Raw genomic sequence first — 27,782 nt, 5'->3', positions numbered from 1 at the left:
CCTCGTGGATCTGGAAAGAGAACACATTCCCTCATTCTCCGCTTTGAACAAGAAAGCCCAACTTCTGTTGGAACGCGGACGTTGACTGCTTTTTAACTACTTTCTGCTGAAATGGGGCGTAGAAGGGGCCCTGAAGTTGAGGTTTTTTTTTTCAGAGGGGAGCCTTTTAAGGGTGCAGGTTGATTTAGAGGTTTACGATAGAGCTTACAAGCCAAGGACATCCGCAGTTCCAGTGGCAGGATTCTTTGTGACCTTACGGTTTTATAAGAAACGAATGTGACAAGGTGGTTAAAGATAGAGGCCCAGACGCCAACAAATATAGAATGGTTATACACAAGCCTAGGAGAAAATAGAGCCAGGACAGTTTTTTTTTTTTTGTTGTTTTTTTGGTTTTTTTTTTAATAAGAAAAAGAATAAAGAAGAGGAAGAAAGAGAAAGAGGAAGAGGGAGAGAGGGTGGGGGTATTGCTTTATTGCCCGGGCTAGAATGCAATCTAAATATGGGTATGCCTATAATTGTCCTTAATAATGAAGATATAAAAGAAAATGAGGGAAGAGAATAACAAACAAGGAGCCAACCAACATTTCGTTTAAACTTCTAAGTTGATATGATGTGGTACTGATAAGAGTATATATTTTGTATATTTAAAGTGGAGAGTTCTATAAATGTTAATTACATTTACTTGTTCCAGATCTGAGTTCAAGTCCTGGATATAGTTGTTAATTTTCTGTCTCACTGATTTGTCTAATATTAATGTTGAAGTCTCCCACTATTATTATGTGGGAGTCTAAGTCTCTTTATAAGTCTTGTATGTCTGCGTATTCCTGTATTGGGTGCGTATATATTTAGGATCTTTAGCTCTTCTTGTTGTTGCATTGATCCTTTTATCATTATATAATGTCCTTCTTTGCTTCTTTTAATCTTTGTTGCTTAATTGTAACTTCTGCTTTTTATTTATTTATTTTAGCTCTCTGTTTGGTTGGTAAATCCTTCTCCATCCCTTGTTTTAAGTCTTCATGTATCCTTGAATGTGAGATGGGTCTGGATGCAGCATACTGATGGGTTTTAGTTATTTATTCAAATTGCCTGTCTGTCTTTGGATTGGGGGATTTAGTCAAATTAAATTTAGAATTAATAATAATATATGTGAGTTTAATACTGCCATTTAATATTAGCTGGCTATTTTGCCCATTAGTTGATGTAAATTCTTCATTATATTGATGCTCTTTTTGATAATTTTTTTAGAAAGGCTGATACTGTTTGTTCCTTTCTATGTGTAGTGGTTCTTTCAGAAGCTCTTGTAAAGCAGGCCTGGTGGTGATGAAATCTCTGAGTGCTTGCTTATTCACAAAAAACTTTATTTTTCCTTCACTTGTGAAGCTTAGTTTGGCTGGATGTGAAATTCTGGGTTGAAAGTTCTTTTCTTTAAGGATGTTGAATATTGGCCCCCACTCTCTTCTGGCTTGTAGGGTTTCTGCTGAGAGATCTGCTCTAAGACTGATAGGCTTCCCTTTGTGGGTAACCTGGCCCTTCTCTCTGGCTGCCCTTAGTATTTTCTCCTTCATTTCAACCCTGGTGAATCTGACGATTATGTGCCTTGGAGTTGCTCTTCTTGAGGAATATCTCTGTGGTGTTCTCTGTATTACCTGGAGTTGAATATTATCCTGCCTTACTAGGTTGGGAAAATTTTCCTGAATAATGTCCTGAAGCGTATTTTCCAGCTTGGATTCATTCTCTTCGTCACATTCAGGTACACCTATCAAGCGTGGATTAGGTCTTTTCACATAGTCCCATATTTCTTGGAGACTCTGCTCGTTCCTTTTTATTCTTTTCTCTCTAATCTTGTCTTCTTGTTTTATTTCATTGAGTTGGTCTTCGACCTCTGATATCCTTTCTTCTGCTTGGTCAATTCGGCTGTTAAAACTTGTGCATACTTCTTGTAGTTCTCATATTGTGTTTTTCAGCTCCATCAATTCACTTATTTTCCTCTCTAAATTTTGTATTCTTGTTGACATTTCGTCAAATCTTTTTTCAAAGTTCTTAGTTACTTTAGATTGAGTTAGAACAAGTTCTTTTAATTCACAGAAGTTTCTCATTATCCACATTTTGAAGCCTGCTTCTGTAATTGGAACACACTCGTTCTCCATCAAGCCTTGTTCCGTTGCTGATGAGGAACTGTGATCCCCCGCTGAGGGAGAGGCGTTCTGATCTTGGGTATTCTCAGCCTTTTTTGGCTGTTTTCTTCCCTTCGTTATAAATTTATCCATCTGTGGTCTTTGTGTTTACCGTCTTTGTAATTGGGTTTCTGAGTGGACGTCCAACTTATTGATTCTCAGCGCCGAAATCTGAGCAACCCACTGCACCGACTAAATCAGCGGCGTTAAGATTGATGGTGCTTTTCTGACTCTGCACCAAGAACCGTCGCTCCAAGGCGCCGGCAAAACCGCCTCGCCGGTCACAAGAGTCGCGCTGGCGACCCGTGGGGCTCCTCCGCTGGGAATCTCCTGGTGCGTGAGCGACAAGAATTCGTGTGAAGGTGTGGCGTCCTCTCGTTCTTTGTGCTTTTACTGGGAGCTACAATCCCGAGCTGCTAGTGATCAGCCATCTTGGAGGTCAGGAATTTGAGACCAGTCTGGCCAACGTGGTTAAACCCTATCTCTACTAAAAATACAAAAATTGGCCAGGAGTGCTGGCAGCTGCCTGTAATCCCAGCTAAATGGGAGGCTGAGGCAGGAGAATCACTTGAACCTGAGAGGCAGAGGTTTGAAGTGAGCCAAAATCATGCCACCACACTCCGGCCAACAGAGCAAGACTCCATCTCAAAAAAAAAAAAAAAAAAAAATGTTAGCCAGGTGTGGTGGCACGTCTGTAGTCCTAGCTACTCAGAAGGCTGAAGCAGGAGGATCACTTAAACCCGAGGCTGAGGCTACAGTGAGCTATGATTGTACCACTGCACTGCAGCCTGGACCACAGAGCAAGACCCTGTCTCTAAAGAAAAAAAAGGAAAGAATCTAACCCCTATTTACAAGGGAAGAATTAGAGCTCTGGGTCGGGACACAGTGAGGTGGTAGCCAGGTTGAAACTAAAGCCCAGGCAGGGCCACCAAAGTGCTCTCTGGGTGCAGGTGCTCAGAGTGGCCCAAGCACACAGCCCCAGACAGGGAGGGGTAACCAGGACAGGGACGTGTCCTGCAGGCCCTGGGGGGGTGACAGTGCTTCTGCGCTGCAGGGGGCACACAGCAACATATTAAAGCTTATGTACATGGCATTTGAGGTCAGGAGTGGAAACATACTGAAGCGCTGTGTGTATGTTATTTGTGCATGGGAATGAAACTCCTTGACCCTGAAAACAGGACGGGAAGTGGAGTGTGTGGTGTGATAAGGAACGCTGAAAACAGCCTCCTGAGAATGCAGTTTGAGTGCGTACAAGGTCACAGGTGCCTCAGTATCCCACCTCAAATAACCATCTAGTGGATGTCTGTAGTTAATACAAGCCCTTCAATAAATACTTGGTGGATGGATGGATGGGTGCTGGGGCCGACTCTCTCAGAAGAGATACTCCCTAGCCCCGCTCTACTGGAGCTGTCTGAGTACTTCATTCTCGGCATTCACTGCAAGCTATAGGCTCTGTGCTGCACCTGCAGGAGGCACCAGCCCCCACTCGGCCTGCCTACCTCGGGCATCCTGGATGCCGGCTTCACTTTTCTTCTCCTTTGCTTCTCAATTTTTGATTGGAGGTTCTGGATCTCCCTGCGCAGGTCGGAGATGACCTCCGTGTACTGCGCGATGCGATAGGAGACCTTCAGCGGGTTGCACTTGACCTAGCAGGCAGGACACGCAGCCAGAGTCAGACCAGGCAGGAAATGCCCCACAAAGGATGCGTTTGAAAGAATGAAATATGGGCCAGTCGTGGTGGCTCACACCTGTAATCCCAGCACTTTGAGAGGCCGAGGCGGACAGATCACCAAGTCAGGAGTTCAAGACCAGCCTGGCCAGCACAATGAAACCCCATCTCCACTAAAGGTACAAAAAGTTAGCCAGATGTGGTGGTGCCCACCTGTAATCCCAGCTACTTGGGAGGCTGAGGCAGAAGAATTGCTTGAATCCAGGAGGCAGAGGTTTCAGTGAGCCGAGATCTCACCATGGCACTCCAGCCTGGGTAAGGATGTGAGACGCCATCTCAGAAAACAAACAAAAATATGTAAGAACGCAAACATGCATTTGTTATAAAATTGAAGTTGATGCTATTCAGCCTGAAAAAGGAAGGAAATTGGCTAGACATGGTGGCTCACACATGTAATCCCAGCACTTTGGGAAGCCGAGGCAGGAGGATCACTTGAGCTCAGGAGTTTGTGACCAGCCTGGGCAACATAGCAAGACCCCATCACTACCAAAAATTCAAAACTTAGCCAGGTGTGGTGGCTCATACCTTTGGTCCCAGCTACTTGGGAGGCTGAGGTAGGAGGATCACTTGAGGCTAGGAGATTGAAGCTGCAGTGAGCTATAATTGCACCACTGCACTTCCAGCCAGAGCAATAGAGCAAGACCCTGTCTCAAAAAAAAAAAAAAAAAAAAAAAAAAAGGGCAATTCTGAGAGTTGGTATAAGATCGATGGACCTCGAGGACATGCTGCTGAGTTAAATAAGCTGGTCCCAGCAGGACAGATACCGTGTATTCTACCTACCTGAGGCCCTTGGCTAGGAGTGGTGGCTCATACCTATAATCCCAGCACTTTGGGAGGCCAAGGAGGGCAGACCACTTGAGGTCAGGAGTTTGAGACCAGCCTGGCCAACACAGTGAAACCTTAACTCCATTAAAAAAATACAAAAATTAGCTGGGCATGGTGGCAAGCGCCTGTAGTCCCAGCTACTCATGAGCCTGAGGCAAGAGAATCACTTGAACCCAGGAAGCAGCAGTTGCAGTGAGCCGAGATCATGCCACTGCACTACAGCCTGGGTGACACAGTGAGATTCCATCTCAACAAAAAACAAAAACCCCACCTACATGAAATCCCTCAAGTCCTCAAATTCATAGAGACAGAAGGTAGAATGCAAGGTGCCAGTGGCTGGGGAAGGGGATGAGCAGTTACTGTTTAATGGGTGCAGAGGCCGGGCACAGTGGCTCATATCTGTAACCCCAGCATTTTGGGAGGCTGAGACAGGATGATCACTTGAGCCCAGCAGTCCAATACCAGCCTGAGCAACACAGGGAGATCGTGTCTTTACAAAAATACTGAAAAATTAGCTGGGCATGGTGGTGTGCACCTGTAGTCCCAGCTGCTTGGGGGACTGAAGCGGGAGGATGGCTTGAGCCTAGAAGGTCAAGGCTGCAGTGCAGAGCTTCGGTTTGGGAAGATGAGCAAGTTGTGGAGATAGATGGTGGTAATGGTTGCACAAAGACTTGTTTTTCCCAAGACAGATTCTTGCTCTGTCACCCAGGCTGGAGTGCAATGGCACAATCCGGGCTCACTGCAACCTTCGACTCACAGGTTCAAGTGATTCTCCTGTCTCAGCCTCCCAAGTAGCTGGGATTTCAGGCATGTAACACCATGCCCAGCTAATATTTTTGTATTTTTAGTAGAGACAGGTTTTCACCATGTTGGCCAGGCTGGCCTCGAACTCCTGACCTCACGATCCACCTGCCTAGGCCTCCCAAAGTGTTGAGATTACAGGCGTGAGCCACTGCACCCAGCCCGACATGAATGTACTTAATGCCACTGACTGCACACTTAAAAATCTGAAGTCCAAGCGCCTGAAGTCCTCACCCTGGTCTTGATATTCTTGGCCCTGTAAGCGTACGGCAGCGTGGTCCGAGACTCCTCAAAGCAGGTGCTGGCTGGGCTGATGTGGGTGATCATCACAGTGCGGCTGTTCCCACCTAAGGCATCCTGTTCAGGGGAAAACCGCTGAATGGGGGTGAGGGGAGCCTCAGGGTGCCACCTGTCCAGGGGTGCTAGCCTTGCCCCAGCCGTCGCCAGGACATCTGAGATTCCAGCTCCAACCCCTGAAAAGGGCAGCTGGTGCCAGAACCCAGGGGTCAGTCCTCAGGGAGGTGACCCTGATGATGAAGTGGGACCCTTTCCAGGCCCACCCCATCCGACTTCAGCTCTGATGAGAGCAGATTGGACCAAGGGGTCAAATTTACAGAAACATTTCTCTTTACATTTTTTTTTGTGGTTGTTTTTGTTTGTTTTGTTTTTGAGATGGAGTCTCACTCTGTCACCCAGGCTGGAGTACAGTGGCACCATCTCAGCTCACTGCAACCTCTGCCTCCTGGGTTCAAGTGATTCTCCTACCTCAGCCTCCTGAGTAGCTGAGTAGGATTACACACCTGTAATCCCACACCAGGATAACTGTATTTTTAGTAGAGACAGGATTTCCCCATGTTGGCCAGGCTGGTCTCGAACTCCTGATCTCAGGTGATCCACCCACCTTGGCCTCCCAAAGTGTTAGGATTACAGGTGTGAGCCACTGCACCTAGCCTACTGTTTTACGTATGTGTTAATTCATACCCCACCTTGCTGTGGAATGGAGGTGCTGCCATTTAGCTCACAATAAAGGATAGTTTTCTCAGAGTCAAAGCCCTCCACGACGGGGAGCTAGCTGTGGATGGGTGGTGAGCTTCCTGTCGCCTGGGATATGCAAGCACAAGCAAGATCATACTTTCAAGGGAGTCAGGCAGTGACTAGAGATGGCATCTGCCGTGTTTTCTGGCCCTTATCCAGGTCTGGCTTCTCTCTGGCTGGTATCTCCTGAAAGAGCAGGGTCTGCGCCCACCCTCCAGGGCCCGCAGCACCCACTTTCAGCAGGCGTGTGAGCTTGCTGTCCCGGAAGTTCACATACTGCGCCCGGCTGCCACCCTTCTCACTGAGCACGTTGATGCAGTTGCCCAGGGCCAGCAGTGAGCGGTTGATGTGTGCACCATCCTTCATCCTCTTGCCTCGGTTCTGGCTCTGCACAACGAGGGGCCGAGCTGAGGTGGGAGGTCTTAGTCCTTCCTACCTGCCAAGCCCCATCCTGGTTTCCAGGGAGGGGACTGAGGCCCAGAGGGTGGAATAACCCCACCCCACCCCAACCCTAGGCGCTCTGTCTCTCAGGCACTGATTACAATCCAGAATCCTCTGGGGATGTAGGATTCGGTGGGAGAAATATTTCGCTACAGCCACCAGAAGCCACGATGCAGAGCTCCCCGCCAGTGTTGAAAAGATGCTCATCACTGAGTGAGGTAAAGACAGCCCAGGCTCAGTGGCTCACACCTGTAATCTCAACACTTCAGGAGGCCAAGGTGGATGGATCACGTGAGGTCAGGAGTTCGAGACCAGCCTAGCCAACATGGTGCAACCCCGTATCTACTACATCAATAGCCGGTGTGGTGGTGGGCGCCTATAATCCCAGCTACTCAGGAGGCTGAGGCAGGATAAAAGCTTGAACCCAGGAAGCAGAGGTTGCAGTAATCCAAGATTGTGCCACCGCACCCCCGCCTGGGTGACAGAGTGAGACTCTGTCTCTAAATAAATAAATAAGGTAAAGAGAGAAAAGTCTGTGCAGAACAACTCCAAATTTTTGTTTGGTTTTTGGTTCTGGGGATGGAGTCTCACTCTTGTTACCCAGGCTGGAGTACAATGAGGGTAACAAGAGAGAGATCGCTGGCTCAATCTCAGCTCACTGGAGCCTCCACCTCCCAGGTTGAAGCAATTCTCCTGTCTCAGCCTCCCAAGTCGCTGGGATTACAGGCACCCACCACCATGCTCTAATTTTTGTATTTTTAGTAGAGATGGGGTTTTGCCATGTTGTCTAGGCTTCTCTTGAACTCCTGACCTCAGGTGATCCACTCGCCTTGTCCTCCCAAAGTGCTGGGATTACGGGCGTGAGTGCTGGGATTGCACGCCTACTTTTTGTTTGTTTGGTTTTTTTTTGACAGTTTCATTCTGTCACCCCGGCTGGAGTGCAGTGACGTAATTATGGCTCACTGCTGCCTCAACCTCCTGGGCTCAAATGATCCTCCCACCTCAGCTCCCTGAGTAGCTGGGACTACAGGCAGGTACGACCATGCCCAGCTAATTTTGTTTACCTTTTGTAGAGACAGACTTGTTATGTTGCCCAACCTGGTCTTGAACCCCCCTTGAACCCCTCAAGTGATCCTCCTGCCTTGGCCTTCTGAAGTGCTTGGATTACAGGCATGAACCACTATGCCCCGCCCAACCCGTTTTTATAATAAAAGTAAGGAAGGAGCCCTCTGAAACATTCTCATCCATCAGGCCCCTCCTCAGGGAGCACCTTGACCTCATCTGCAAAGGGGACTGTAGCACCCCGTCACGACCCTTCACCAGGTCGTCCTGTTTATTTCCCTCAAATCACTTCACTCAGTGATGGACTTATCTTAGATATGTCAGTGATTGATTCTCCACCTGCTTCCCCATCAGAATTCAGCTCCGGGAGGGCAGAACCTGCCACTCTTGTTGGCTTGTGTCCCCAGAGCTCCAAAAACCAGCGGGTGCCTGGTTCACACAGGTGCTGTGTGCAGAATGAATGGCAATGCATGCAGAAGCCTCGAAAAGCAGCCGCCCTCAGGAAGATGCCCACCACGTGCAGTCATGGGGGGTGGGAATCATCATCTTCTTCTTTTTTTTTTTTTTTTTTTTTTTTTTGAGACAGAGTCTCACTCTGTCACCCAGGCTGGAGGGCAGTGGCACTATCTCGGCTCACTGCAACCTCCGCCTCCGGGGTTCAAGAGATTCTCTCCTGCCTCAGCCTTCTGAGTAGCTGGGATTACAGGTGCCCACCACTACAGCCTGGTAAATTTTTGTATTTTTAGTAGAGATGTGCTTTCACCATGTTGGGCAGGCTGTTCTCGAACTCCTGACCTCAGGTGATCCACCCTCCTAGGCCTCCCAAAGTGCTGGAATTACAGGCGTGAGCTACCACACTGGGCCCACTTTGCCTTTCCATAATATCACATTTGAAATCAGAAAAAGTAATTACTAGCCAGGCACAGAGGCTCATGCCTGTAATCCCAGCTCTTTGGGAGGCCAAGGCAGGAGGATCACTTAGGGCCAAGAGTTCAAGATCACAGGGGCCACAGGGAAAGCATCAGGGTTGGTCAGAAGGCCGAGGGGGAGGGGGATCGTGGGTGAGAGACCTGACGGTGGCTTTCCAGGGAAGGCACAGGTGAGGCTGGGTAAGCAGGCTTAGGGTTGGCTGCTGGGATAATTTCAGCAGGCTCTGGAGCCTGGGGCTGTAACTGGTCATCTGGTACCTGGCCTGGGTGACAAGGGCAGGTGGATGGTGGCTAGAGTGTGAGAACCCACAAAGGAGAGCGAGACCCCATCTCTACCAAAAATTTAAAATCAGCCAGGCGTGGTGGTGCACACCTGTAATCCCAGCTACTCAGGAGGCTGAGGCAGGAGGATTGCTTGAGCCCAGGAGGTTGAGGCTGCAGTGAGCCAAGATCTCACCACTTCACTCTAGCCTGGATGATAGAGCGAGACTCTGTCTCCAAAAAGAAAAAAAGATTGCCAGCATTTCTTTTCCAGGGCATGGGTTTTAGAGTCACTGGGAGTGTGGTTTGAAAATGTCTTCAACTACTTATCTCAGGCAAATCCTCCAATCTGCGTCTCAGCCTCTTTATTTGCCAAAAGGAGCGATAACCCCAGCGTCATCACAGAGTTGTGGTGAGGCCACCCTGGGATAATGTGTGTGAGAGGCCAGCACAGACAGGCCAGGGAAGCGAGCAGCAAGAGTCAGCTGTCACTTCCATCAAGCAGGAACCAAGCTGGGCAGGACACAGCTGCTGACACCACCCAAAGCCCAAGGGTTGTGTGTCTGTGTTGCAGAGTTGGGGCCTTTTTTTTTTTTTTTTTGAGATGGAGTCTCACTCTGTCGCCCAGGCTGGAGTGCAGTGGTGAGATCTTGGCTCACTGCAATCTCTGCCTCCTGGGTTCAAGCGATTCTCCTACCTCGGCCTCTGGAATAGCTGGGATTACTGTCACCTACCATCACACCCGGCTAATTTTTGTATTTTTAGTAAAGACATGGTTTCACCATGTTGGTGAGGCTGGTCTTGAACTCCTGACGTCAGGTGATCTGCCTGCCTTGGCCTCTCAGCATGCTCAGATTACAGGTGTGAGCCACCGCCCCTGGCCTGGTTGGGGCCTTTCTTGGAGACCCTGTGCTCCGGAACAAACTCTTTTGTGATGCTTTTCTATGTAGAAATAGTCTGTGAGAGCCAAGCACTGCCAAGCACAGCCCACTTAGACCACTGAATGTACAGCTAAAACACTAAGGCCCAGAAAGGGGCCTCGGCCTCCCAAAGACACACAGCAAGTTGGAGCAGAGCCAGAGCGAGGATGCAAGGCCTGGACTCCCGCCCGGTGCCCTCTGCAAAGCCACGCCCCAGGAGGCTGGTCTCCACTTCGTCCGCTAAGGACACAGCCCAGCCCAGCTGGGTCGGGCCGGCCTCCTCGCTCCTGCCCAGGGCCGCGTGTTGTTTCCGCCTTCACACTCAGCCATGTCTGTAGGAGACTGTCTGCGCCCCCACCTGTCTGAGCCTTTTTGTCTTTTTCTTTCCTGTATTCAGATGCTTTGACATCTGAGGCCTCGACCCCAGAGAGACAGCTCCTCCCAGGGCGAGCCGATGCCTAAAGACAGTAAGCAGCTCACCTGTGAACACACCGTTCATCTACAAACCAATCCAGAGCCCATTCCCTGACCCCTCCTCTATGGGGCTGTCACTCTCTGCCACCACGCGGCTGACCTCATCACACAGGGCCAGGTACCAGATAACCAGGGACAGCCCCCAGGCCCTGGAGCCTGCTGAAATTATCCCAACAGCCAACCCTAAGCCTGCTCACCCTGCCTCGCCTGCTCCTTCCTGTGAAAACCATCATCAAGGCTCTCACCCACGTCTGCCCCCTCCTCTCCCTCCTGACCATCTCACCCAATCTCCCTCCTCCTTGGTCTCCTGACCAACCTTGATGTGTCCCCGTGGCGTGTCCTGCCCCATCTTCTTGGGATCTGTGAGTAACAGGTGATCTTTTCCATGGCAATTGTCTCCTGATCTGCTGGGCTCACTGCACCTCAAGTTTCCTACGAATCCTCTCTATCTTCCAACAGCCTGATGCCGGGACCCTGGCCCTGCTGGTTTCAGCATCCGCAGCACCAGGGGCAGGAGCAGGCACAGTGCAGGGAGTGACCGAATAGGCAAAACAACTCATTCGAACCCTAGTGAGACAAAGCACTTGGCATAAACATCGAAGACAAATATCACAGCCACCAAAGGCGAGGTTTGGGGCCAGGTTTCCCCAGGTTCAAAGCTCGGGCCTTCCACCACTCGGTATCATTGTGCACAGCGAGTGACGTCACTTCCAAGTCACAGCCTCTGCTTCAGGAAACAGGCTCAGGGCTACAGCCTGCTTCTGCACCAGTGACTGGGTGGTAAGTGCCTGGTGTGTTTGAGAAGTGTGGAAATGGCACTTTTTTTTCTTTTTTGACACAGAGTTTTGCTTTTATTGCCCAGGCTGGGGTGCGGTGGGGCATTCTCAGCTCACTGCAACTTCCACCTCCTGGGTTCAAACGATTCTCCTAACTCAGCCTCCTGGGTAGCTAGGATTACAGGTGCCTGCCACCATGGCTGGGTAATTTTTATATTTTTAGTAGAGACAAGGTTTCACCATGTTGCCCAGGCTGGTTGCTCAAACTCCTGACCTTAAGTGATCCACCCCCACCTCATCCTCCCAAAGTGCTGGGATTACACCAGCCGAAAATTTCACTTCTTGGTAATGTCATTTTTATCCTGACACGGCCTTCATCAAGTCCCTTCTCTGGACCTGGCCCTGGCTGGGTCCCTCCCTTAGAAATGGTCAGGCCACAGGGGCAACAGGCAGTAAGCACAATGTCTACCTTCTGCAACAGGTGCAGCAATGACAGATGAACTGGGGTTGGGGCTGGTCCCCAGCCGCCTCACACCCTGGTGAATCTCACAATCCTCCCACCAGCTCTGCACATAGCTTTCCTCCACTGGACCGTTCTTCCTTGTACCCTCAATCTCCTAATGACCCTTTCAGGCTCATCGTGACACCCACCACCTCCACCCCTTCCTCCTCTGGGCTCCTGTGGCCTCTGTGCAATCTGAATCTTGAAGCATGTGCCTCCCTGTGCTGTAATCCTCTGCTCACAGGTCTGTTTCCATGGGGGGCTCTGAGCTCCTGGAGGGCGCGTCTGGGTGCTGTCGTCTTGGAGTCTCGAGCGCCCAGGAGGGCCCGGCAGGCAGGTCGCCCTCTGTGAGTACTCCTATGCCTGTCGAGCATTCATTCACTCACCAAGCAGCTAGTGAGCGCCACCTCTGGGCCGGGCGCTGTTCTAGGTGCTGAAGATGTGGCTGGAGGAGGATGGACAAGGTCCTGCTCACAGCCTCAAGGGGGAAGGACACAAAGTGAGTAATTATCATGGATTTGAAAAGGAAGGGAGGCATGTCAGAGGAACTGGAAGCCAAGTGTGCTGACTCACTCCTGTAACCCCAGCACTTTGGGGGGCCAAAGCAGGGGGATCACTTGAGTCTAGGAGTTTGAGACCAGGTAACACTGCGTAACATAGTGAGACTCCCTATCTCCTAAAATTTTTTTGAAATTAGCTGGGCATGGTGGCCTGCTTCTGTGGTCCCAGCTACTCTGGAGGCTGAGGCAGGAAGACAGCTTGAGCCAGGGAATCTGAGGCTGCAGTGAGCTATGAACGCACCACTGCATTCCAGCCTGGATGACAGAGCAAGACCCTGTCTCAACAAACAAACAAACAAATGCTCCCGAGCCTGCCAGGTCCACCATGAAGAGCCTCCCCACGTGCACCTCCTTCACCAGGTCTGTGCTGCGGCTCCGCTGGTACACGGTGACCTGCAGCACAGCGTGGGAGCGGGACGATGTCTGGTTGGCCGTGGGCTCCTGTGTGCGCTGCCGGTTGCTTTTCGTGAGGAGCTGCATGATTTGAGGACAGAGGCAGAGGCAAGCAGGAGGTCAGGGGCCACATGTGCCCTCCAGGGACATCTGGGCAAGAGAAGGAGCTGTGGGGCTCCCGAGGCTGGGATACTTACAGCAGGACCCTGTCAGGTGAAAGCAGCTTCTGGTGTGCAGCAAGAACTGATCGACTCCTTGAGCCAACTTGAAAGAAATGGCAGATTGCTGACACTCACACTGCCCCCTCTCCTTCTTCTTCCCATGGCAGACATCACCAATGGATTGCCCACCTCTTCTTCAGAGCCCAGAGCAGCCCCAGGACCCTTTTCAGTACAGAACTCTAGCCAGTTATACTGATTTGCTGGAGATGGCAGATGGGCTGAAACCCGTTTGCCATGCATGCAATTTTAAAAATCATGCACAATGAGCCTCTGCTGAGCACCTACTGTGTGCTCGCCTCAGGCCAGGATTATGGAGCATATATGGAGAGAAAAGTGGGGCATCACTGTTGTTAAAGAACAGAGCCAGCCAGGCCATGGCTCACACCTGTAATCCCAGCCCTTTGGGAGGCCAAGGCGGGCAGATCACGAGGTCAAGAAATCAAGACCATCCTGGTCAACGTGGTGATACCCAGTCTCTACTCAAAATACAGAAATTAGCTAACATGGTGGTGAGTGCCTGTAGTTCCAGCTACACAGGGTGCTGAAGCAGGAGAATCTCTTGAAACTGGGAGGCGGAGATGGCAGTGAGTCAAGATTGTGCCACTACACTCCAGACTGGCGACAGAGTGAGACTCTGTCTCAACAAAACAAAACAAAACGAAAGAACAGAGCCAGGTACATTGGATCACACCTGTAATCCCAGCACTTGGAGAGGACAAGGTAGATGGATCACTTGAGCCCAGGAATCTGAGACCAGCCTGGGCAACATGGCATTATACTATCTTTACAAAAAAAATTAAATTAAATCAAATATTACCCAGGTATGGTGGCAGGTGTCTGTAGTTTTAGCTACTCAGAAGGCTGAGGCAGGGCCAGGTGCAGTGGCTCATGCCTGTAATCTTCACTTTGGGAGGCTGAGGTGAGTGGATCACTTGAGGTCACGAGTTCATAACCAGCCTGGCCAACATGGTGAAACACCACCTCTACTAAAAATACAAAAAAAATAGCCAGGCATGGTGGCAGGCACCTGAAATCCCAGCTACTTGGAAGGCTGAGGCAGGAGAATTCTTTGAACCCAGGAGGTGGAGGTGGAAGATCTTGCTTGCAGACCCAAGATCACATCACTGCACTCCAGCCTGGATGAGAGAGCAAGACACCGTCTCAAAAAAAGAAGAAAATAATAAAAAGAAGGTGGAGACAGGAAGATCACTTGAGCTCAGGAGTTCAAAGCTGTAGTGAACTATGATTGTGCCACTGCATGCCAGCCTGGGCAACAGAGCAAGATTCTGTCTCAAAAAAAGAAAAAACAGAAAACAAGAGTAAGCCAGAAGGCTGACCCACAACGCAAGAGCCTGAGGGATGATGGTGAGGGCCTGTGGATGCTGGCGCCAGCATGGCGGGAGCACATGGTCATTAGGTCTGAGGCTGGGTCTACGCTGATTCTGGAGGCCAGAGGGAACCGTTGAAGGTGTTGTGAGCAAACAGATGCCCAGCCAGATCTGTCAGGAAGCCCAGGCTGCCAGTAGTGTGGGGCGTGGCTAAGAGCAGAGAGGGAAGGAAAGCCAGACATCGGGAAGATGTTTCCAGTTTCCATGCCCTTGCTACATGAGCAATTCTTGGGATCAGGGGTGGCAAACGGGTTCCAATCGGAGCCGGCTCAGAGGGTTGTGACTGCCTGAAGTGCTGTGGGGTTTCTGGGGTTTTTTTTTTTTTTTTTTTTGAGGCAGTCTCACTCTATCACCCAGGCTGGAGTGCAGTAGTACAATCTCGGCTCACTGCAACCTCTACCTCCCAGGTTCAAGTGATTCTCATGCGTTAACCTCCCGAGTAGCTGGGATTACCCACACCTGGCTAATTTTTTTTGTATTTTTAGTAGAGTCTCACTGTGTTGCCAGGCTGGAGTGCAATGGCTCAAACTTGTGAGCTCAGGCAGTCCATTCACCTGGACCTCCCAAAGTACTGGGATGACAGGTGTGAGCCACCGCGCCCAGCCCTGGAGTGCTGTGTTGAAAAGGACCCTGAGCCTGCGTCTGGAGACAGAGGGAAGAGTGTGTGCTCCGTCAGTGATGGCGCCCTGAGCACCAGGCAGGAGGCCAGAGGTAAGGATGCCAACCCCCCGATCGAGTCCATGCTTGGAAACAACATGGGAACTGCGAGTCTGTCCCTGTGCAGTGAACCTGAAGGAGGACCTTGTGAGCTCTGGCACGTGTGTGGCTACAGTGGCTCAGCCACGTCTCCTTCCATGAGCCCCTGTGACCCTCACCTCATGGGCATTTGAGGTAGAGAACTCCGTGATGCCTGTAATCTGGATGCTGCCCCTGGAATCTTCCCTGAGGTCCAGAAACCCCGAGGATGGGTTCAGGAGGTCCCGGATCACTTCATTATAAATCTGAGGAGGAACAGAAAGGCTGGGAGCAAAGTAGCTTTGGCACAAAATAATTACAAGAACTGGCCAGGTGCTGTGGCTCTCACTTGTAATCCCAGAACTTCGGGAGGCCGAGGTGGACGGATCACGAGGTCAGGAGTTCGAGACCAACATGGCCAACATGGTATAACCCCATCTCTACTGAAATACAAAAATTAGCTGGGTGTGGTGACAGACACCTGTCATCCCAGCTACTGGGGAGGCTGAGGCAGGAGAATCTCTTGAACCTGGGAGGCAGAGTTTGCAGTGAGCCAAGATTGTGCCACTGCACTCCAGCCTAGGTGACACAGCAGCAAGGTTCCATCTCAAAAAAGAATTACAACTTAGCACTGGGCTTTGAACTTCCAGAGAAATCTCAGCCCTGGGGACTGGAGCTTTCCACGAGGTCACTTGGCCTCTGGGGTAACACGCAGTGCTGAGGATGTCACACACACAGGTGTGTTTCGTCTGGTGCCATCATGCTCATTTTGCAGACAAGGCAACTGAGACAGGTGGCGGGCTCACCTCAAGGTAAGACATGGACACGCTGTAGTCCGCGCTGTCCCGGGTCTCCTCAGTGGCCTGGAAGAGGTCAGTGAAGGTCTGCAGGTAGATGCCGGGCTCCGCATCCATACCCAGCATGGTGTGGGTCTTCCCTGCACCTGGAAGAGGAGCGGAGACACTCGCCAGGGTTGGGGGACTTGGAGGTGGGCTCCACCTGGAAATGCTGGCCATTAAAAGACAGAGAGCTGGGCGTGGTGGCTCACACCTGTAATCCCAGCACTTTGGTAGGCTGAGGTGGGTGTATCACCTGAGGTCAGGAGTTCAAGACTAGCCTGACCAACATGGTGAAACCCTATCTCTACTAAAAATACAAAAATCAGCTGGGTGTGGTGGCGCATGTCTGTGATCCCAGCTACTCGGAAGGCTGAGGCAGGAGAATCACTTGAATCCGGGAGGTGGCAGTTTCAGTGAGCTGAGATTGAGCCATTGCACTCCAGCCTAGGCAAGAAGAGTGAAACTCCATCTCAAAAAACAAAAGAGAGAGCTGGGTGTGGTGGCTCACACCTGTCATCTCAAACACTTTGAGAGGTTGAGGCGGGTGTATCGTTTGAGCTCAGGAGTTCAAAACTAGCTTGGGCAAACTGGTAAAGCCCTATCTCTGCAAAAAATGCGAAAATTAGCTGGGTATGGTGGAACACACCTGTAGTCCCAGCTACTCAGGAGGCTGAGGTGGGAGAATCACTTGAGCCCAGCAGGTCGAGGCTGCAGTGAGCTATGACCGCACAACTGTACTACAGCCTGAGCAACAGAGTGAAACCTTGTCTCAAAAGAAAAAAGAGGTTGGGTGCAGTGGCTCACACCTGTAATCCCAGCACTTCGGGAGGCCGAGCGGGTGGATCACTTGAGGTAAAGAGTTCAAGACCATCCTAGCCAACATGGTGAAACCCTGTCTCTACTAAAAATTCAAAAATTAGCCGGGCATGGTGGCACGTGCCTGTAATCTCAGCTACTCAGGAGGCTGAGGCAGGAGAATTGCTTGAACCCGGGAGGTGGAGGTTGCAGTGAGCTGAGATTGCACCACTGCACTCCAGCCTGGACGACAGAGCTAACTCCACCCCCGCCCCCTACCAAAAAAAAGAAAGAAGAAAAAAAGAAGAGTACCAGGCTGGGCATGGTGGCTCATGCCTCTAATCCTAGAATTTAGGGAGGCAGAGACAAAAGGGTCACTTGAGCCCAGGAGTTTGAGATAAGCCTGGGCAGCACAAGGAGACCTTGTTTCTACCAAAAATACAAAAGGTAGCTGGGCATGGTAGTACATGCCTGCAGTCCCAGCTACTTGGCAGGCTGAGGTGGGAGGATCACTTGGGCCTGGGAGGTTGAGACTGCAGTGAGCTGTGACTGAGTCACTACACTCCAGTCTGGGTGACAGAGTGAGACTCTGCTGTCATAGTCCCCAGTTGCTCCTGGGACGCTGCCCTGGACGGTACCTGAGGGGCCATAGGCAAACACTATCACGTTGTATCCAGAGATGACGCCTTCCACCAAATGCTGGATGGTGGCACCATACACATCTTCCTGCAGAGAGACAGAGGACAGACAGTCACCCGGACAGTCACAGTCAGGGGGCCTGGCTGCTTGGAGAGGACAGGTGTGTGGTGTTGCACAAGTTCCAATCCCTCCTGAGGACCACATTTGGCCATACTCAGGAGAGGGAAGGCTAAAAAGAGCATGGGCATTGGATATTCCTGAGTTCTGTCCAGTCCTGCAGGCGTAACTTTGGGTGCACTGCCCTGGCTGTGCTGAGCCTCACGAGGTGAGGCAAGGCTGGCCTTGCAAGGTGGTTTTGAGGGACTAAATGAGAAGGTATATGATGGCTCCCATTGTGGGACCTGCCACGAATTAGGCCGTAAACACATGTGAGTTTTCCCACAGCTTCTCTATGAATTGAGAGAAACCAAAAAGAATACAGAGGCCGGGCACAGAGGCTCCCACCTGGAATCCCAGCGCTTTGGGAGGCCAAGGTGGGCGGATCACCCAAAGTCAGGAGTTCGAGACCAGCCCAGCCAATATGATGAAATCCCATCTCTACTAAAAATACAAAAATTAGAAGGGTATGGTGGTATGCATCTGTTGTCCCAGCTACTTGGGAGGCTGAGGCACAAAAATCACTTGAACCCAGGAGGCAGAGGTTGCAGTGTGCTGAGATCACACCACTGCACTCCAGCCTCAGCAAAAGAGTGAGACTTCATCTCAAAAAAAAAAAGAAAAATGCCAGGCGCGGTGGCTCATGACTGTAATCCCAGCACTCTGGAGGCCAAGGTGGGCAGATCACCTGAGGCTGGGAGTTAGAGACCAACCTGACTAACATGGAGAAACCCCATCTCTACTAAAGGTGGTAGGAACACTTGGGTGTCGTGGCATATGCCTGTAATCCCAGCTACTCTGGAGGCTAAGGCAAGAGAATCCTGTGAACCCAGGAGGCAGAGGTTGTGGTGAGCCGAGATCGCATCATTGCACTCCAGCCTGGGCAACGAGAGTGAAACTCCATCTCAAAAAAAAAAAAAAAAAAGCAAGGCATGGTGGTACAGGCTTGTAGTCTCAGGTGCTTAGGAGACTGAGGCAGGAGGATTGCTTGAGGCTGACAGTTCAGACTGCAATGAGCTGTGATGGCACAACTGCACTCCATTCTGGGCCACAGAGCAAGATCCTATATCAGAAAAGGAGAAAGAACAGAAGAGGGCCGGGTGCAGTGGCTCATGCCTGTAATCCCAGCACTTTGGAAGCCTGAGGCGAGTGGATCACAAGGTCAGGAGTTTGAGACCAGCCTGGTCAATATGGTGAAACCCCATCTCTACTAAAAACACACAAAAAATTAACTGGGTGTAGTGGCACATGCTTATAATCCCAGCTACTCAGGAGGCTGAGGCAGGAGAATCACTTGAACCTGGGAGGCTGTGGTCGCAGTGAGCTAAGATTGCACCACTGCACTCTGGCCTGGGAAACAGAGTGAGACTCTGTCAGAAAGAAAGAAAAGAAAGAAAGAAAGGGAAAGAAAAGGAAAGAAGGAAGGAAGAAAAAAAGGAAGGAAGGTGGGCGGGACGGAGGGAAGGAAGGTGGGTGGGAAGGAAGGGGAAAAAAAGAGAAGAGAAGAGAGAAGAAAAGAGAAAAGAGTAGAAAGGAGAAAGAGAGTGGTGAATTCAGCAAAGAGCTGGAAGATGGCAACAGACTTGGGGGTCTGGAAAGAGCACCATGACTCCTCTTTCTGAGACAGAACTGGGACAAGGAAGTAAAAGTTGCAGGCTGGCAGAAGTTGACATAGGCAGCAGTACCCAGCAATAGGAGTATAGGTAGTGATCTCCCTGTCTACCGGGGCATTTAAGCAAAGATACCTCCAGGGCCGGTGCATGAGGGTATGTAGGTTTGGCTGCACTTGACAGAAGCAGCAGTCCCTTCCTCTGCATCTCTGGCACCCCCTCTGGGGCCTTTATCTCATTAAAAGTCCTGGAAGCCCTGGCTGGTCGCTGAGCTTGCAGAAGGACGAGGCCATTCCTGTGCCTGGGCTGCACGAGCTCCGAGGCCAGCACTGCTCACCTCTGGTATTTGGACATACGCGGCTGGGACCGAGTCCTGTGTCCGCAGCCCTCTAGCTATAGATTCGGCAGGGTGTGCCAGGCTCTGAACACAGCACTTGGTGTGTCGTAGCCACTCAGTAAGTGTGGTTTTGTGTGTGTGTTGAGACAGGGCCTTGTCTGTCACCAGGCTAGAGTGCAGCGGCGCAATCACAGCTAACTGAGGCCTTGAACTCCTGGGCTCAAGAGATACTCCCACCTCTGACCTCAGCTTCCCAAGTTGCTGGGACTTACAGGCATGTGCCACAATGCCCAGCTAATTAAAAATAAAATTATAAAATAAACTTTTTTTATACAGATAAGGTCTCTCTCTGTCACCCGGGCTGACATAGAGTCCAATGTGTGAGGACTACAGGCACGAACCACTGCATTTGGCCTTAATAAATATCAACGATCGAGCCCCTGCAACTTTCTGTGCGTTCAGATCTTGAGAGTGAGAGAAGTTATTTTCTGAGACAGCAGCTGGAGCTGCCATTGCCGAATGAATCGTGCTCTATCTTCACACTGAGTCCTGAATCCAGGGGTAAGCTCCTGGCGCCAACAGGTGACCCAGGTATTCTAAGCAGGCGCATTTCATGCACCCAGCATGCTTCCCAAGAGGCTCTCCATGTGAATTCAGCAGCCAGGGGCCAGTGGAAAGACAAGAGATGACTCGGGTGGTAGATTAAAGACAGCCATAGCTTCTTTGCCACTTCACTGGGAAGCTGAGTCTCATTCTCCTCCCCTTGAACCTGGCCAGGCTTAGGACTGGCTTGGCCAGCAAAGGGTGGCAGAGACAAGGCCATGCCTTCAAGATGCCTGACAGCTTCCACCTGGCCCTCTTGGAGCCCCCAGGCCACCATGCTTTGAAGAGGCTCAAGCCACACAGAAGAGCCACCTGTAGTTTCTCCCGTGGACAGTCCCAGTGGAACTCCAAGCCATCTGCACATCCACTGATAGCCATGTGAACAGACCACTGTGGACACATGGCCCAGATGACATCAACCCCCTGACATCAGATTGCAGCCAAGTGGGAATCTGCCCAGCAGGTCCCGGTCACCTCACAGAACTGTGAAAGACGATTATCAATGACAGTTCTAAGCCAATCGGCTTTGGAGTGATTTGTTCTGCCAACCATCTTTGATTACTAGGGGACAGCTGTGCACCCCTGGGGCCTATGGCTTCTCACATCTGGGATTACAGTGGCTCACACCTGTAATCCCAGCACCTTGGGAGGCTGAGGCAGGCAGATCACTTGAGGTCGGGAGTTCAAAACCAGCTTGGCCAACATGGTAAAACCCCAACTCCACTAAAAATACAAAAATTAGCCGGGCGTGGTGGCAGGCGCCTGTAATCCCAGCTACTTGGGAGGCTGAGGCAAAATTGCTTGAACCAGGAGGTGGAGGTTGCAGTGAGCCGAGATGTACCATTGCACTCTAGCCTAGATGATGGAGTGAGACGCTGTTTCAAAAAAAAATAAATAAGTGGGGTGCAGAGGGCACAGGAGCCCTGATTTTACCCTTCACCACTGTAAGGGAAGTCACTTAGCTGTAGGGCCTGGAGGAAGCCTGAAATCCTCTGTCGGGTTTTGTCTTAGGGCCAAACATCCCCTGACCTCTCACCCTGGTGATGGGTCTGTCGCTTCTCCTTCAGGAGGCCAGTGTTCAAATCCCACCTACCCCACTCAGCAAGGGCTGCCATTCACTCCATCACCCCTCCCTGGGTCCTGGCTCCTCTCTGTGACCCCCCTCCCAGATGGGGGTCAGGTGACGAATTGACAGCATTTGTCCCTAGTAAAGGGTGGTGACCTGGGGGACTAGGAGGGATTGTGACCTGACTCTGGGTCCAAATGCTCAGCTCTGGGCCCCACCACGCAGTCTCTCGTATGGTGCTTCTTCTGTGAAATGGGCACAATTAAGCCTCTGTCCGGATCCCTGTCCCTCTGGCTCTCTCCCCCGAGGTCTAGCGTCCGGCCCCTCCGCAGGCCCTCGCGGACACCATGAGTGCTTACAGCATGCTCGCTTCTCCTTTTGCTATGGTCTGCCCTCCATGCGGGGATGTGGGTGAGCGGGCAGGGCTGCACTGTAGCCCCACGGAACACAGGGCCGCTCTGTGGAATGAAGGACTGAGTGCATGAATGCAAAGCCACAAGCTGGCGGTTACTGCACTGTGAAGGGTCTCCTGCTGCCACCCCCGGGGAGAGCTTTCAGTGAAGGGTCTCCCCCTGCCGTCCCCGGGGTGAGCTTTCAGTGAGGGGTCTCCCGTTGCTGCCCCCGGGGTGAGCTTTCAGTGAAGAGTCTCCCCCTGCCACCCCCTGGGTAAGCTTTCTGTGAAGGGTCTCCCCCTGCCGCCCCCAGGGGGGGTGAGCTTTCTGTGAAGGGTCTCTCGCTGCTGCCCCTGGGATAGGCTTCTGCACAGTCTCCTTGTCCCCAGGGAGACCCCTGTGAGAAGACAGGGCTGAGACTGCCTGGCCGCTATGTCCTCGCCAGGGTCTCTAGCCCCAGAGGGGGACGCAGGGACAGCAGGGGCAGGTGGTTAAACCTGAGTTGTGTGCTGGTCGAACACCCTGTCGAAGATGAAGGTCCCCTCCCGGGACCGGTGCGTGTGTGGCGCGTCCTCCGGGTCCTCGCCGTGGTCCATGAGCACCACCATCTGTGAGCAGTGAGCCGGCCAGGCTGGTCAGGATAGGTCAGGATGGGGACCCTGGAGAGACCCCAGGCCTGGCACCCACCCTGGATCCCTCCAAGGGGCTTGGTCCAGGTCCAGGTCCAGGTCCAGGAAGGGCTGCGGGCTTCTGTGCTTGAGTCAGGCACCCACATCACCGCCCAGCACCCTCTCCACTTGCTTCTGAGGAGCACCGTTTACCACTACTGCACCGACACTCACACTCACACCCCATAAATGCTGCCTTGGTCAAACCACATCGAGGACAGTGGCCCAGCACCCACCAGCCTCGCTCAGGCGCCAGGACTTCAGGCACCACTGCTCCCAATACTGGCAGGCGGCCCTGGGCCCCACCAAGCCAAACCCTTTGATGATCCCATGGGTCAGGGATGGGAAGGGATGGGAAGGGCCGAGCTGGTGCCTAGCCGCTGTGCTCAGGGTCTCTGCACATGAACCTGAGTGTTTGCACTCTTAGCCCTGCCTCTTGTGGCTCACCAGGGCTGAGCTAGACACAGGAAACAGGAGAACAAAGGACTGAGCTGGGCGTGGTGGTTCACATCTGCAATCCCAGCATGCTGGGAGGCCAAGGCGTGTGGGTCACTTGAGGTCAGAGTTCGAGACCAGCTTGGCCAATATAAAATCCCGGCTCTACTAAAAATACAAAAAGTTAGCCAGATGTGGTGGTGCATGCCTGTAATCTCAGCTGCTTACGAGGCTGAGGCAGGAGAATCACTTGAACCCAGGAAGTGGAAGTTGCAGTGAGTCGACGCCATCTCAAAAAAAAAAAAAAAAAAAAAAAAATTAAAATTAGCCAGGCATAGTGGTGCATGCCTGTTGTCCCAGCTGCACGGGAGGCTGAGGCAGGAAGATCGCTTGAGTCCAGGACTTCAGGCTGCATGCAGTGAGCTGTGATCCCATAACTGCACTCCAGCCTGGGCCACAGAGTGAGACCTCGACTCAAAAATAAAGGACTCAGCCAAGTTCCCCAGTCCTGCTGTTTATTTTTCTGAGTACCTGGTCGCCCCCAGGGCCATCTCATATAAATACCTAACTATGACACAAAGTGTATTAGGGTCCCTGGGGATAGACAGGTTCAAAGGAGCCTTTCCCAGGGAATTGGGAGGAGGGGAAACAGGGCAATTAGAAACCAAATTCAACCTCAGCTGGTTAATCCACCAAGGAGCTCCCTGGCTGGGAGGAACTTGGGGACCCCAGTGGCCAAGAGGAGCCATGGGGTCTAGGGAGGTGCCACTGGGTTGTACCAAGCACCCCACCATCGACCAGCCCACCCCACCCCACCCCACCTGGGCTCACAGCTTTGGAAACCGAGGTCCCAGGAGACCAGGGCCAGCCAGCAGTTCTCAGGAGTCAGTTGCAGGGCTGAGTCCAGGTTCCTGGGGCTCTTTTGGCTTCTAGCCAGCACTTTTCCACATTGTAAGTGAACTCCCTTTTCTTTATGCTTTTGTCCTTCGAAAGATGGAGACGATGAAAAGACAGGATACCTCGGGGCAGCTCCTGTCCATATAGCCCCCAGCAAGTGCCGGCCATGGACCAGGCCTGAGCTGCAGAAGGAATCCGATGGGAAGAGGAAGCAGGAGGGCACTGGTGGTTAAGACAGCAGGCTTTGCCAGGCAAGGTGGCTCACATCTGTAACCCCAGCACTTTGGGAGACTGAGGCAAGTGGATCATCTGAGGTCAGGAGTTTGAGACCAGCCAGGCCAACGTGGTGAAACCCTGTGTCTGCTAAAAGTAAAAAAATTGGCTGGGCACGGTGGCTTATGCCTGTAGTCCCAGAACTTTGGGAGGCCAAGGCAGGCAGATCACTTGAGGTCAGGAGTTCAAAACCAGCTTGACCCACATGGTGAAACCCCATTTGTACTAAAAATACAAAAAATTATCCAGGCATGGTGGCACATTCCTGTAGTCCCAGCTACTGGGGAGGCTGAGGCAGGGGAATCACTCAAACCAAGCAGGTAGAGGTTGCAGTGAGCCGAGATCACATTATTGCACTCCAGCCTGGGTGACAAAGCAAGACTCTGTCCCAAAAAAAGAAAAAGAAAAAAGTTAGCCAGGCATGGTAATTCTCAGCTGTAATCCCAGCTACTCAGAAGGCTGAGGCAGGAGAATCACTTGTACCCGGGAGGTGGAGGTTGCAGTGACTGAGATCACACCACTGCACTCCAACCTAGGCCACAGAATGAGTCTGTCTCAAAAAAGAAAAAAAGAAAGCAGGCTCCAGGCTGGGCACAGTGGCTCACGCCTGTAATCCCAGCACTTTGGAAGGCGAAGGCAGGAGGATCATTTGAGGTCAGGAGATCAAGACCATTCTGGCCAACATGGTGAAACTCCTTCTCTAGTAAAAATACAAAAATTAGCCAGGCGTGGTGGTGGCATCTGTAGTCTCAGCTACTCAAGAGGCTGAGGCAGGAGAATCCTTTGAATCTGGGAGATGGCGGTTGCAGTGAGCCAAGACCATGCCACTGCACTCCAGCCTGGGTGACAGAGCGAGACGCCATCTCAAAAAAAAAAAAAGAAATCACCCAGGGACAACATAGGGAGACTCAAGAGGAGACCAGTTGCCCCCCACGATGAGGCTTTTGTGGGGACCAGTGATACCACTTTGAGGGTCACCGTCAATTCCAGCAAAGAACTATTAATTGCCTTAAGAGTTTTTATTTTATTTATTTATTCTTCAGCAACAGGGTCTGGAGTGTTGCCTGAAATGCAGTGGTGTGATCAGCTCATAGTAACCTCCAACTCCTGGGCCCGAGCCCACCTCTTGACTAACCTCCTGAGTAGCTAGGACCACAGGTGTGCACCACTACGCCTGGCGTTATTTGCCTGTTGTCAGTGTCAGCCACACCCCAGGACAGAGCCCCATCTGTGAGCTTGTGACAGCGGGGAGCCCTCTGAGCCCCAGTCTCACCTTGTTCCCGACTTTGTGGGCAATGACCGCAGCTCCCTCCTCCAGTTATGCATCGAGTGGGCAGATTCGAAGTGCCACCTGTGGGAGGCCACTGGGGCAGCTGCATGGGGCCTCCTCACCCTCAGGCCCCCAGCCCTGCAGCCCTGCCCTCCCTGGCCCTGTGGCTCTGGTATCTGCTCAATGAATCAGTAAAGCAGCAGCTCAGCCCCATGCCCCTCAGGCAAGGCTCCAACTTCGCGCCCTCAGGGCTGCCTATACCCCCAGCAAGACGTGGCCTCCTTCACTGAGCAATGGGGAGGTTGGGGCACAGAGCAGGAAATGCCTGCCCAAGGCCTCCCAACCAGCGAACCTACACCTCCCAGTCCTGCTACCTCCAGAAGGGACGCTGAGCTCCTTCAGAGAAAACTTCCCCTAGGGGAAACTATGGGCCTCGCTATCCCCCCTCCCTGTTCTGAGGGCCAGACCCCAGCCTCAGACCCACCCCAGCTGTACAGGAGCTGTGGCCCCTGGACGCTCCTTTCCACCACTGTAAAAGGGATACATGTTTTGGTAGAAACAACAGCTGAGGGGCGGTTACGCCTGGCATCTCTCCTTACCCAGCCATAGCACTGGGGCAAGTCCCCAGCTCAGCTCACCACTGTGCGGTGGACAGAGGCTCTGAGTCCCCCAACAGATAGCCTGGATCAGGCTGGGGAGGCTGGAGCCCGCATGCCCAGGTGCCAGCAGCATGGAGATTAGGGGCAGAGAGGGTATCTGGAGTCGGTGGGGAAGAACGGGGCAGCCAGGTCCCAGGGAGGGACAGTGGAGGAATAAATGGGGCCTCGTAACAGAAGGGTCACTATGGTGGCAGGTTGGGGAGGCAGCATTGGGCACTCACAGCGGGGGCAGCCAGGGGACAAGGGAGGGCACTCACACTGGGGGCAGCCAGGGGACGAGGGAGGGCACTCACCATAACTGGCTGGTCCTTGGGCTCTGTATCTATCAATGCCAGGCTGCCTGCGACCTGGTAGGAAGGGCCTGTGACCTGGTAGGAGGGTATGGGCAAGGGACACTGTGCAATCCCAGCAGAGGTGAGACCTGGCTGTGCTCAGCCCCACCCCACCCTGGTGACATCAGCTGGGCCTCAGGGGAGCTGGGCTGGCACCGCTCACGTGGTTGGGGCCCCAAGGAGCAGGATGGCCCTCCTGATCACATCTGCACACAGGGACAGCTACAGAGACAGCGGCGGCCTCTATCTCCACACTCACCATGGTAACCCCGGGTTTCCATGTGCCTCACCTGGTGCACATGAGCTGGCCTGACCCCCACCAGGATGCAGGTGGAGGGGCTGCCCTTCTTCTTTGCAGGGTGAGCACCTTGAGACCAGCAGAGACACTGCCCACTCCAGGGCCCCTCACACAGACACCAGGGTGGGCTTGGAACATTTCCCTTGAAGCAGACAAATGGCAGCAGCTGAAGCTTCACGCAGCAACTTCAACCGCAACTGTCGTTTCCAACAGTGATGACGTGTTTTTTTTTTTTGGTCTGTCATCCAGGCTGGAGTGCAAACTTCACCTCCTGGGTTCAAGCAAGTATCCTGCCTCAGCCTCCCGAGTAGCTCGGATTACAGGCATGCGCCACCACAACTGGCTAATGTTGTATTTTTAGCAGAGACAGGGTTTCATGTTGGCAGGCTGGTCTTGAACTCATCTCAGGTGATCCGCCCACCTTGGCCTCGCAAAGTACTGGAATGACAAGCGTGAGCCACCGCACCTGGCCTACAACCACATCGCTGATGCACTAGCCATGGTCTATGTGCCTTTCCCAGTCAGCGCTTGGATTGGCTATCACATGTATTAAATGCCTAAAGGTTGTGCTCAACGTTTCCACTGGAAGTCCGGGGGAGGTCACCGCACTGAACCTGCACCGCCAAGGCCGACTGTCCCCGCCAGGCTGTGTTAACCAGAGTGCAGGACGACAGTGCCCAGAGCCAGGGTCAGTGCCAAGCACAGAAAACCACTCCCGCAGTGAGAGATCACACCAAGATTGGGCCAGGCACGGCACAACCCCCCCCCCAAAAAAAGGGAAAAAAAGAAACCCCGCTAAGATCAGATCCATGCCATTCGGACCTCTCAGTCCAACTTCATGATTCCAACTACAAAGCTGAAAGGGCTCCGGGTCCATTCCTGGCAGGCGGGGCAACTCAAGCTCTCCCAAAAGCCACTGCCCTGTGCCTTTCCTGTATGCCCACTGGGGGGCAGGGGCAGCTCAGTTCAGAGGCCAGGGCATATGTTTGGCCACATCCATCTCTTCCTTGGTGTCCAGGTCCACGCTGTGCTGCAGGAAGCCCCTGCCAGGTGGATTCGGCAAGGAAGGGGCTGCCCCTCCAACATCCGCGTCCCACTCCTCTAGGCTCCAGTGTCTGACCAAGGCACTTGCCAGGAACACGTCCATGGGTCGCAACATTCCTGGCTGCCTCGGCCTCCTGAGACACAACCAAGGCAGTGCCTGCAGCAGAGGTCCCAAGCCCACCCTGATGTCCTCAGCCCGAAGCTCTGGGGACCCCGATACCCGGGAAGTCCCTAAACCGCAGG

General features: G+C 52.3%; 1 protein-coding gene across 1 annotated transcript; it reads right to left on the bottom strand.

Annotated features, from left to right (window-relative positions):
* Positions 1-31: 31 nt before the first annotated feature.
* LOC101053611 (kinesin-like protein KIF19) lies at positions 32-27,642 on the bottom strand. The gene is given in 15 exon segments (XM_074400295.1): positions 32-130; positions 3,674-3,820; positions 5,764-5,886; positions 6,799-6,949; positions 10,901-10,914; positions 12,793-12,974; positions 15,369-15,492; positions 16,033-16,169; positions 17,499-17,586; positions 22,161-22,271; positions 25,210-25,382; positions 25,845-25,962; positions 26,087-26,233; positions 26,488-26,637; positions 27,490-27,642. Coding segments are annotated over 15 exon segments (1,917 nt in total).
* Between the last annotated feature and the right edge of the window lie 140 nt (positions 27,643-27,782).

This window comes from Saimiri boliviensis, chromosome 1 (genome assembly GCF_048565385.1).
Source record: "Saimiri boliviensis isolate mSaiBol1 chromosome 1, mSaiBol1.pri, whole genome shotgun sequence".
NCBI lineage: Eukaryota > Metazoa > Chordata > Mammalia > Primates > Cebidae > Saimiri > Saimiri boliviensis.
Note: the sequence above shows the minus strand (reverse complement) of the source record. Positions and strands in the feature narration are given on the sequence as shown.